Source organism: Pithys albifrons, chromosome 17 (assembly GCF_047495875.1).
Source record: "Pithys albifrons albifrons isolate INPA30051 chromosome 17, PitAlb_v1, whole genome shotgun sequence".
Lineage (NCBI taxonomy): Eukaryota > Metazoa > Chordata > Aves > Passeriformes > Thamnophilidae > Pithys > Pithys albifrons.
The window spans coordinates 11,699,159-11,709,950 of record NC_092474.1 but is presented as its reverse complement, the minus strand read 5'-3'; the positions used below and the strand labels follow the sequence as shown (position 1 = coordinate 11,709,950).

Here is a 10,792-nt window from a genome sequence, read left to right as displayed (position 1 = left end):
CCTGCATCCACCAGGCTTTATTTTGGTTATTTTGGAAGGAAAGCAAGCAGAGGGTGCCAGCCAGGCTCTGTCGCATTCCCTGCCTCGGAGTTGGTGTCACTCCATCCCCAGCTGGCCCTTCATGGCCCGCAGTTGTGCTGTGCTGATGTTGCTGCCCCCACAGACCACAACCACCACGGAGGTCAGCGGGGTCCGCAGCTGCCCCTCGCGCTGCAGCCGCTGCAGCCGCCCCGTGTAGAGCGTGGCCAGGGCGGCCCCACACGCCGGCTCCACCAGCATCCGCTCGTCATCTGGGGGGACAAGACCAGGGGGACATCCTGACCATGTGGAGGGACCACACATAGAGCCAGGGTGCCTCCACCACTTTCATCACCTCCCACCATCTGATGGTGTCCCCAGTGATGCCCAGTTGCCCACACTCACCCAGGAACTGCTCCACAGCCTCCACAGCCTCTGTGTCCTCCACCACCTGAGAGATGATCTGGCACTGCTGGGCACACTCCAGAGCCCGTGCTGCCACTGTCTTGGCTCCCAGGCACTTGGCCACACTGGAACATAAAGGGACAGGGCAGTGAGGGTGGTCTCAGGACCCCTCAGTGAGCTGGGCTGAGGCCTGCCTGCTCACTGCACACATGGCTGCTCACCTGGTGATGTCAGGCAGGGTGACGAGCTGGCCGGCTTTCAGTGCCTCCTGGAAGCTGTGAGCTCCCTGGGTCTCAGCAGCAATGATGGGGATGTCCTGCCAGCCCACCTGGTGCAGGCCCTCCACGACACCTGACAGCAGCCCCCCTCCGCCCACCGACAGCACGATGGCATCTGGTTTGGTCTCCAGAGAGTCCTTCAGCTCCCAGACCAGGCTTGTGTGACCCTGCCTGCAGGGTAACGAGGGCAGGAGGATACAGCCTGGGGGCACCCCAATCCAGCCCAGATCCCAGGGATGGGGACTGGGGGTTGGAACTGAGCCCTGGAAGCACTCACCACACCAAGGGGTCATCGAAGGGGTGGATGCTGACACAGCCCTCTGTCTTCAGCAGCTCCTGGGCTCTCCTGTTGGCATCATCAAATGCCTGGGTGGGAGACAGGTAATGGGGGCTCAGAAGGGCTCCATACAGCCCTCACACCCCAGGCATGGTTCCTGTGTCACTACAGGGCTGGGGGACACCAAAACAGGTGGGGGTCCCAGGCTGACTTTACTGCAATGTCAGAGTGCAGGTATGCAGAAGGAAAACAATATGAGATGGGGTTTGCCAAGCACATTCCCGGCATCACTGAGCAGGCTGAGGTCAGGCTCAGCAACCGCTGGTCCCCCCACATCCCACTTTTAGGGGTACCTTGCCATAGACCTCCACCGTCGCCCCCAGCTCCTCCAGCTTGCGCTTGGGGATGGAGCCGCTGGTGCTGGGGATCACCACGGTGATGGGCAGCCCCAGCTTCTTGGCTGCATAGGCTGCTGCCACACCTGCGTTCCCCCCTGTGGAAAGGAGTGAATCAGGCAGGACTTGACCCCCTGTACACTCCCAGATTCCTCAGGGGCAGCCCCCCAGCTCGGGATGACGTTACCTGAGGAGCAGATAAACTGGCGGCAGCCCTTCTTGGCAGCCTGAAAGGCAGGAGAGAAAGAGGGAAGGGGTTGGCTTTGTCTCCACACCGTGTCCCCCATGAGGGCAGGAGCAATTTCCCTGCCCACACCACGCCCACACTCACCTCCTGGCAGAGGTGCCCGATGCCCCGGATCTTGAAGGAGCCAGTGGGCTGGACGTTCTCCAGCTTCATGAAAACCTTGGTGCCAGCTGCCTTGGAGAGGGGCAGGCTCTCCAGGACGGGTGAGACGACATGGAAGGGCTTCTGGCGCCCACCAGGCTGCGCTGCCATGGCCCTGGTGATGGATGCTCTGCCAGGGAGAAACCGTGGAGTCACCGTATCGTTCCCACAAGTCGCCCCCGCAGCCTTGATGTCCACCCTGAGCTTGGTGCGGGGCACAGGAGCCCCTTGGGAGGGACAGGGCTGTCCCCAGTGTTTCCTGCCATCTGCAGGACGAGGAGGCACCGATGGGCTTTCCATTTCAGAGTCCCGGTACAGGCTGTGCCACCCCCTCTTCCATCCTCCTGGACTTATTTTCCCGGTGTCCCCAGATGCCACCTGAACGCCCTGTCCCGTAACCCAGGCAGGGTCACTCTGGGGTGGGGGTTACCTGGTGTCCGATGGGGCCTCGCTGCGTGTCCCCAGCTGCTCACCCTTTGCCGAGTCTGGGGGACAGAAGAGGGAGAGGTGACGTCGGAGGGGCCGTGCCGGTCCCTGTGCCCAGCCGCGCAGCAGCGCAAGGGGCGGGGGTCAGACATTGCCCCGGGTCATGTGTTTGCTCAGCACTGTGTGAGTTTTACAGCCGCGGCGCTGGATGGATGCCGAAGGCGCCCGGCCATGGCCGGGCACCCTGCCGGGTGTTCTGGCCAGGACAGGCAGATGTGGTCTTGCCAGCCAGATCCCAGCGGCCTCCGCGTGCTCGGGAGATGGGATGTGGGCACCCAGGAGATGGGCAAAGAGGGAAATCAGCTCCCAAATTATTTTGAGGGTCCTTAAGAGTTTGCATTGGCTGTTCTTGTGTCCAGCCAGAAACATGTCCCAGCAGATTTTAGAACTTTGCTCATTTGACCCAGAGCAGCCTGCACACCCCAAATCCCCAGCTAAGGCATCCACTCATTGCCTCCAAATGAGCCATCACACCACTATGCCTATCCTGCCAAGCCTCCCCACCCCACAGCAGCCTCAGAATCCTCTCCAGGCAGGACATTCCCAGCAGACACAGCCTCTGCAGCTGGGTAAGCCCCCTGAGATGAGACCTCCAGCCTCAGCTGGCCATGCTGGGCACCCAGTGAAGGGGCAGGAGGGGGCTGGATGGGGGGGAGCCTCCTACAAAGGTGCCCCATGATCACCCCTTGGAGAGGGCCAAGCTGGAGCAGTCTGAAAGCAGAGGTTGCATGAGAATCCCAGCTGGGAGACACTGCACAGCAACTGGCACAGGCACAACACAACCAAATGGGCTACACCAAGAACTTCACCACACTCTCCAGCTCTGTCCTGCTGCCAGGCAGACAGCAATAAAACAGACCCCACAATACATGATTTTTGGTCCATTTGATTCCAAAGGAGAAGTTTAAAGTTGATATTGTTAATGCATTGGATATCTGGGTGCATGGGCTTACTTATCAAATCTGTATCAGGCTGGAACCAGAGGTTTTGGTGTGGCTGGAGATGAACACATCCATATCAAACAGGACCAGGACTCCCAGTTATGTAACTGAAGGAGAACAATTCTATATAAGGAAATTATTAATGTGCTAATAAACTCAGGGAAATAATTAACATAGTCTAGCCTTTATATAGAAAACTGGCTGAATATCCTTATAGTGTAAATAAACCACTAGTTCAAAGTCATGGTGAGTGTGATATGAAGAGATATCCCTCACACACCTGGCACTGAAAATAAAGTGCAAATAAAGCTTTCTAACACTACAAAGAGTGTTAAGAGAGTTTTAGTCCTGATTTTCAGTGACACCCTGACCCAAATGGTGCTGCAAAGGCTCCCTGAGAACACCATGGCTGACAGGCACCAGTGGGGTGAGAGCTCCAGGGCAGCCCTGCTCCTGATGGAACTCCAGGGCAATCCTGCTCCTCATGAAGATGCCCTTCAGTGGCAATGAAGTAACTCCCTGCTTCCCACACCAGCATTAGGCCTCAGAGTGAACAGCAGAGGCAGGGGCAGCACAGAGGCACAGCACTGCCTGCACAGAGAGCAGAAGGCTCTGCACTGACCAATGCTGCTTTGGGGACACGGGAGACTGGAACTGTGGAGGATGAGGAGGATTTCTTGAATGGGGGCAACGGGGGGGGGAACAGTTCCAGCTCCCCAAGGGAGTGACCTCCCACCTGACAGTGGGCAGAGAGGCTGCAGTCACTTCCCTGGGGATGGGACAGGGGTGGGCCCTTGGGGAAGGGATGCAAGGAGACCCCAACAGCTCACAGGAAGGAGGGCTAGGCACCCCCCAGGTGAGGGTACCACATTTGAGCTCTGACCTGGGGTGCTTCAGGGTCCCTGTCCACCCCCCACCCACCTCTTTTTCCCCCCTTTGCCACCTTTGGATCCATGCCTGCCCTAAGGAAGGCAGTGCCAGACTGTGACCCAGTCACTTCCCTTGGTCATAGCTGTGGCAGCTGGGGTGATATTTAACAACTTTCTGTTTCAAGAAAAAAAAATAATAAAGAGAAGTAACCCAGTCACTGCTGCATTTCCAGCATGAGTCATCCTTGGCATCAGTGTGTTCGTCCCTCCTTGCTGCTCCCTCACTTGGTGATGGAGATCTCCCACCTGGCAAAACTGAGGCACAGGGATCCCCCAAGCAGCACCCCCTGCCACAGGAGCCCACACACCACGGGGACACCAGGGGACACAGGCTCTGCCACCCCCACCTTACCTGCAACCCCTCCCAGCACAGTGAGGTATGGACACTCCACCTCATCCAGTGCACCCATCCCAGCTTTTGGGGTGTGTCTGCAACCCAATACCCCAGAACTGCTGCATCCCAGCCCCCTGCAGACCCTGGAGGAGCCCCAGGGACCCCCAGACCCAGTGGGAACCTGGCACCTTTAAAGGACTGCCGAGCCACAGCTCATTAATCTCCCAGTAATGACCTCCTTACTCCTAACAAGGCACATCAAGGGAGCTGCCTAAGAGGATTTTGCACCACGGGTTTTGGGGATGGGGGCACACAGGTGCCAGAGGAGAGCAAGACAAAAGGGAGGAGGATGCTCTCTCACTCCTGGGGGATAAGCACTGAGGCTTCCCCATTTCAGCAGCTCTGTCCCACACCAGGCACCCAGCCTGACACAGCAGCAGAGAATCCTCCACAGCCTGCACCCCAAAAGAGCCCAGGCCTGGCTGGTCACACACCCTTCCAACAGCAGAGAAGCAGAATCACCCTGTTAATGTGGGAGGACAAGACCACCGCATGAACCCAAACCTCAATCCAGCCACCAGAGAATCCCAGCAGAGAGCAAAGCACAGCCACCACCACAGAGCACTTTATTTGTCACAGCCAAACCAGCTCACTCCCCTCCTCTCTGCCCTACGGGCGAGCTGAGCCCCAGGATCCCAGGACCTCCTTTTTTCTGAGAAGAGACCCCCAGATCAGGTGTCAGCACCCAGGGACAGGTCCTGGGACTGGCAGTTAAAGGGCACGTGGGGTTCAGACCCCTGTGCAGCACAACCCAGACCTCAGAGGCAGAAAGAGCCAGAGGGGCTGGTGTATTATAGAACTGCAAACCCCTACCCAGCTGCCCCCACAAAGGGGTCTCCCCACAGGCTCCACGGATGGAGGAATGGACAGGATCAGCCCAGGGGTGCCTGCTCAGTCCCAGTGGACCTTGACTGGGGGGAACATCCAGAGGTCCGGGTGGCCCATGTGGAGCTGGGAGCTGCAGGGGGATGTGCTCCAGCGGAATGGGGGCACATCATCCCAGGTGGGGCCACTGGCAGCCACCAGCCCGAAGGAGGGGACCATTCCTGAGGAGGTGACCTGGAGCCAGGGAGATAAAACAGGGTGTGAATCAGCACAAGGGAATGAGCAGCACAGACTGGGGGAGCTGTCGGGGGATGCACTCCCAAAGAGGAGACGCCTCCCCTAATGGGGCTGCCTGGCTCCCCACCTTCATGTCGGTGCCACCGTGGCAGCGCTGGCGCAGGGCAGGGAAAGGGTAGGTGCCATTGGAGGGGTTGAGGTCAGAACGTGCAGAAATGGCATTCTCAGCATTCTGGGGTGGGTCACAGTCCTTGCACCGCGACAGAGGGTCCTGCAGGTAGTTGTTGGACCTGCCAAGGGGCCAAGAAAGAGTCACGGTGAAGATATACATTTACAAAAATTAAAAAAAAAATCACCTCCAAGGGTCACAAACCCCTGGGGGGTCTGGAACACCCAGGTCTGGGGGGTCCCCAGCACAGACCTCATCAGGCGGATCATGGAGTCCAGGTCATGAACCAGTGTCTGGTTCCGGCGGAAGATCTGGGCACGCGGATTCTTGTCGTAGGTGAACCAGTCACCGTATTTCCTCACCAGCTCCAGGTTCCCGCTGGCATTGAAGATATCCTCAAAGTACCTGGGGTGAGAGGGACCCAGCGAGTCAGCATTCAACAGTGGGCAGGGGACAAGGCCAGCACTGCTGTCCCCCTTGACAGGGCAGGCCATGGGTGGGATGGGGTGGACAGCGCTCACGGCACGTTGTAGCTGGCCCAGTAGCCCTGCTGGTACAGCAGCTTCGTCAGATCAGCCTCCACCACCAGGCCCCTGTGCAGGGAGGAAGAGCATCAGTCAGAGCACAGGGGAAATATCCAGTGCGGGTAAGAGGAGATGCATTGCAATGGGCTGTGACACATGCTGGCAGTCCCTGCTGTGTTCCTATCCCAGACAGGGGCACTGGGCACCCACCATCTCTGCACAAGCATCCACAGAGCCTTTAGCCACAGACACAACCACATGTCTATTGCCCATTGCCCACCTATTGGACTCCTCAAGGTTTTCCCAAACCTATTGGGATGGGAGAGGAGATACTTCTGCTGTGGCTCAGCTCAGTGCAGGAGTTGGCACTGAGGGAGGAACAGGGTCACTCACGGGATCTGCTCCAGCACAGTCAGCATGCCCGGCGATGGGCTCGCTCTGCCTGGCACAAAGGCATTGTAGTCCACCACCATCCACTGATTGTTGTACCTGGCACGGAGAACAGGGAATGCATTCCTCTGGCAGCCAGCCTCTTCCCAGGGACATTCCACCCCATTCCAACCCAACCTGGGCAAATTCCTGTGTCCCATCCTGCTTCACTCACGTGCCACTGTTGAACCGCTGGAAGACACTGGCCCACTCAGACCCACTGCGGGCCAGCCGGTTGGCCACGATGTTCCTCAGCCACTCCAGGACGCTGCCCCGTGGGTCCAGGTACTTCCACCGTGCTGGGTTGTTGTTCCCAATGGTGGTTTCCAGTGCTACCTGCAGGGAGGTGAGTGATGAAAGGGGCAGTGGGGCCAGGAAGGGGTCCCTGAGGGCCACACCCACTCACCAACCCACTGCTGAGGATGTAGAAATCATCTCCGGAGAAGATGGTGCCGGGGTAGGAGGAAAACACCTGGATGCTGCCAGGGATCTGAGACTTGCCTGCAGGGAGCATGCAGAGGCAGGGGAGCATCAGAAGGGGGCTGTCAGGTGCAGCCCCCCCAGCCCAGCCCACGCACCGCCAGCTGAGGTGCGGAAGGGCAGCGTGTACTTCTTGATGAGGCGCAGCATGGACTGGTAGGAGGTCCAGGTGTCGTGGGCTACCAGGAGATCTCGATTGCCTGGCAGCAGCTTCACCAAGGCAGAGCAGGAGCCTGAGCCCAGGACACGATGCAGGGAGGAGCGGTTCAGAGCAGACTCCAGGTCCTCCAGGTCACCCCCCAACTGCAGGAGCCTGAGAGGAAGCAAGATATGTGAGGTATCAGGTGGGGGAAACCCCAGCACAGCAGCTGAGCTGGCTCAGAATTCTCTGTCTATCTGTCCATTCAGTGTTTATTCATCCCACCCCAGTACAAGTGCTTGTGCCAGGAGCACCCTGACAGCCAGATCAGGGAGGGAAGGGTAAGCACAGCAGTGGGGAGCTCCTGAGGCAGGAGCTGTGGGGGGACCCACCGTCCAGCCCACGGTGAGGAAAGGAGGAGAAACTGCCCTGCCTCCCTCCTGCCCTCAAAGCAGAAGACAAGCACCCACAGAACATGGACGAGATCAGCTGGGAGCAGAACTGGCTGTCCCTGGACATGCAGAAATTGTCCCCCCAGAACGCCCCAAACCCTGGGACAACCACACCCCAATCTTCACCACCTCCAAAAAGCAGCTTACAGGAAGCCAAAGGGCGCCAGGGTGAACCTGCCCCGGGGGAAGTCCAGGCGCCTGTTGTAGCTGTCCTCCAGCCCCTTCAGCTGCAGCAGGGCCAGGCGCACCTGGGGACAGGGGACAGAGCTGGCACCCGGCTCCCACGAGGAAGAGGGGTGAGAGATTTTGGGGGATGGGCTCCCCCATTTTCCTAGGGGACACAGCAGATCCGGTGGAGCTCAGTGCTGCTACAGATGCAGGAAAAGGCACAGGGGGAAGGGTCACTGTCAGCAAGGTCATGACTCAGCACTCACAGCCAAGGGTGGCCAAGTCACCCCCTGGGCATCCCAAAAGAAGCACGTGAGGCTCTGGCACAGAGAAAGTCACAAGTCACTTCTTCTTGCCCCAGGGAGGAGGATCTACATGGCCACATCCCTGTCATCCTGCCTGGAGCCCAGCCAGAACATCTCACTGCTCTATTCCCTCCTCTGAATTGAAAGCCCTGCTATCCCAGAGGGATGCAGTGGGGCTCCCCTGGGTGGGGCTACTCCATCCTCACCTGGTGCCAGTACTCGGGGTCCTGCCCCTTCCCCATCTGCTCCTCCATCCAGCCCAGGTTGGCCTCCAGGTAGTCTCGGAGCTTCTGGCAATACTCGCTCTCGTACTTGAAGGGCCCGCAGTAGCCCACCATGGTGTTCATCCAGTGCATGTACATCAGCTGGGGGGCACAGAATGGTGTCACCAGCAGGAGACAGCCAAGGAAAGAGGGAAGGGAACGGGCCGTGTCCTCCAGGACCGCTTGTGGAGGGGTCAGCCCTTACCTGCTCAGTAACAGCAGCCTCGGCGAGCCCGGCAGCATAGGCCTGCAGGCTGTCATTGTACGAGGCGTTGGTGGCCACCTCCAGGAAGGCCCAGCTGGGGGGACACGGTCACGGCGGGGTCAAGGGTGGGTCATAGGTGGGACGAAACTCCCCTGTGGCAGCCCCACAGCCCATCCCCGCTCGGCTCCATGCGAACCCCGTCCCGTTCCACCCGGCTCAGCCCGACCCGTCCCTACCCGACGTGAGGGATGCGGTCATCGAGGCTGGCCCAGGCCACGGCGGCGGGGAGGCGGCCGGGCAGGACGCGCAGTCGCCCGGAGCCGGGCTCCAGTAGCACAGACACATTGCGGGGCGCCGGGGCGGGGGCTGCCCCGGCCGGGCCGGCGGAGAGGAGCGGGGAAAGGAGCAGCGAGAGCAGGACCGCCGGCAGTACCGCCCGCGGGGCCGCCATGACGGGGACTCCGGAGGGGCGGGGCAGCGGCGGGGCTGGGCAGGAAGGGGGCGGGCTGGGGGCGGGGCTTAAGGACGACCACGCCCCCAGGATGAGAATGGCCACACCCACCGCTGCACACATGAATGGGCGGGATACGTTGGGGCGGGGCGTTGGGGTGGCCACGCCCCCCGCGGTACTGCGTGTGGGGCGGGGCTTGAATGTGGCGGCGGCCTCGGTGGGGATGAATGGGCTCGGTGGGGGCGGAGCTTAGCGGTGACCACGCCCCCAGCGAGGCCGTGCTATGAACGCCGAGTGGGGCGGGCTTGGGGGCGCGTCTCGGGGCGCGGGTTCTCCTTCGCCCTCCGGCACTGTGGGCCTGGAAACGCTCGGAGTACCCCTACGCCCCTTGTCCCCCACCATCCTACTCCCCCACGACTCCACGCTCATATCCACGCCCCCATTTCAGCCCCACGTCCATGGGAGGTGTGTGCAGGTCGCCCCTCCCAGCCACAGCCATGTTCCACCACTGGGGGCTTCACGTGTCCCCCCGGGGTTCAGCCCCAGCCGGTGTAGCCCGCGGGGAGCTGCTCCTGAAACGGGGTTGGAGGCGAGGGCTGGGTCCCACGGGGGTTCGGGGCAGCGGGGGACGCACGAGGTGCTCGTTCCCAGCCGCGGGCCCCATTCCCGCCGCAGCCCCGCCTTGTGCAATCCCGGGTGACGCCTGTTTACTGCCTCCCGCTCCTCCTCCTCCTCCTCCTCCGGCGGGCAAAGTCCCCCTGCGGCGCGGGTGTCTCGGGTGGGGCAGGGACAGAGGGCTCGGATCCCCCCACCCTCGTGGCAGAGTGACGGTGGGCTGCACACAGTGACCCCGGAAAGTGCCCCAGTGTAGCTGGAAAAGATGCCACGCTCCCGGGGCTGTTCTGTACAGGGCAGGACCTCAAAGCACCGCTCGTGTGGGCAGATGGTGGCCCGGCACGTCCCACCAGCTCCCAGTTGCCGCGGTTAATTTCCCAGTAGTGCCCTCATGTCCCTGCTCCTGTGGTCAGTGCGGTGTGAGACCACCCCGGGCACCCGGACCCGGCCACTCGTGGCTGCAGAAAACAAGGGACATGGGGCAAGCACCTAAATTTGGCCTAAACCCAGAAAAACTGGTTGAGAAAGCAAAGGCTGTTCCAGTGGGGTCTGGGGTCAGTGCTCCAGGCCAGCTCCTGGCAGGACCAGGGCTTCCACCTGGGGGTGCCACAGGTCTTTGGGTGCCAGCAGGGACCTGGGACCCCCGGGGAGACGCTCCCAGCTGGGCACTGCCTATATTTTCTTTTTTCCTTCCTTTCCCCTCTCCTCGGGGAGAAGGGCAGATGCAGCTTTGGGGAGAAACTGGACAGTGCGGGAAATCAGTCCTTGAATCCCATCAGGATCTTGGGGCTCCAGCCACGGGGGTTAAGCTGAACATCCTCCCCCCAAAAACACGGCACGGGGGCTTGCACAGGGCACGGTTGAGGCTGGGGTGTCCTGGAGCGGGGGACACCCGTGCGGAGAGGGGCACCAGCAGCACCCCCGGATTCTCTGTGGGATCTTGAGCCCCCGGCAAGGGGGGCTATGCAGCTCCGGTGTCCGGGGCTGGCAGCTGCCCCGCCACGGCCCGCCATCCCCGG

The 10,792-nt window shown here is 60.7% G+C and overlaps 2 protein-coding genes across 2 annotated transcripts; both read right to left on the bottom strand.

The window, feature by feature from the left end:
• Positions 1-4,359, bottom strand: SDSL (serine dehydratase like). Its single transcript, XM_071571702.1, has 10 exons — positions 4,269-4,359; positions 3,201-3,295; positions 2,192-2,246; positions 1,705-1,891; positions 1,561-1,600; positions 1,332-1,471; positions 979-1,067; positions 645-872; positions 424-548; positions 1-290 (listed from the first exon to the last, which is right to left on the bottom strand). Exons 4-10 carry the CDS (start codon positions 1,870-1,872, stop codon positions 97-99), a joined length of 984 nt encoding a protein of 327 aa, XP_071427803.1. The 5' UTR covers positions 1,873-1,891; positions 2,192-2,246; positions 3,201-3,295; positions 4,269-4,359; the 3' UTR covers positions 1-96.
• A 692-nt stretch (positions 4,360-5,051) lies between these two features.
• On the bottom strand, positions 5,052-9,177 carry PLBD2 (phospholipase B domain containing 2). The gene is made up of 12 exons (XM_071571695.1): positions 8,944-9,177; positions 8,708-8,801; positions 8,446-8,604; positions 7,914-8,014; positions 7,274-7,488; positions 7,102-7,196; positions 6,871-7,031; positions 6,660-6,755; positions 6,264-6,335; positions 5,995-6,147; positions 5,701-5,863; positions 5,052-5,570 (listed from the first exon to the last, which is right to left on the bottom strand). Exons 1-12 carry the CDS (start codon positions 9,156-9,158, stop codon positions 5,403-5,405), a joined length of 1,692 nt encoding a protein of 563 aa, XP_071427796.1. The 5' UTR covers positions 9,159-9,177; the 3' UTR covers positions 5,052-5,402.
• Between the last annotated feature and the right edge of the window lie 1,615 nt (positions 9,178-10,792).

What these genes read in the sequence shown, in the direction of transcription:
- SDSL (XM_071571702.1), bottom strand. Translation starts at nt 1,872, where the DNA reads ATGGCAGCGCAGCCTGGTGGGCGCCAGAAGCCCTTCCATGTCGTCTCA. An exon ending in ACCCTGCCTGACATCACCAG is followed by an intron (nt 549 to 644) that starts GTGAGCAGCCAT and finishes TTTATGTTCCAG; the next exon opens with TGTGGCCAAGTGCCTGGGAG. An exon ending in GGCTGTGGAGCAGTTCCTGG is followed by an intron (nt 291 to 423) that starts GTGAGTGTGGGC and finishes TTGTCCCCCCAG; the next exon opens with ATGACGAGCGGATGCTGGTG.
- PLBD2 (XM_071571695.1), bottom strand. Translation starts at nt 9,158, where the DNA reads ATGGCGGCCCCGCGGGCGGTACTGCCGGCGGTCCTGCTCTCGCTGCTC. An exon ending in CTTCCGCACCTCAGCTGGCG is followed by an intron (nt 7,197 to 7,273) that starts GTGCGTGGGCTG and finishes TGCTCCCTGCAG; the next exon opens with GCAAGTCTCAGATCCCTGGC. An exon ending in TGGGCCAGCTACAACGTGCC is followed by an intron (nt 6,148 to 6,263) that starts GTGAGCGCTGTC and finishes CTCTCACCCCAG; the next exon opens with GTACTTTGAGGATATCTTCA.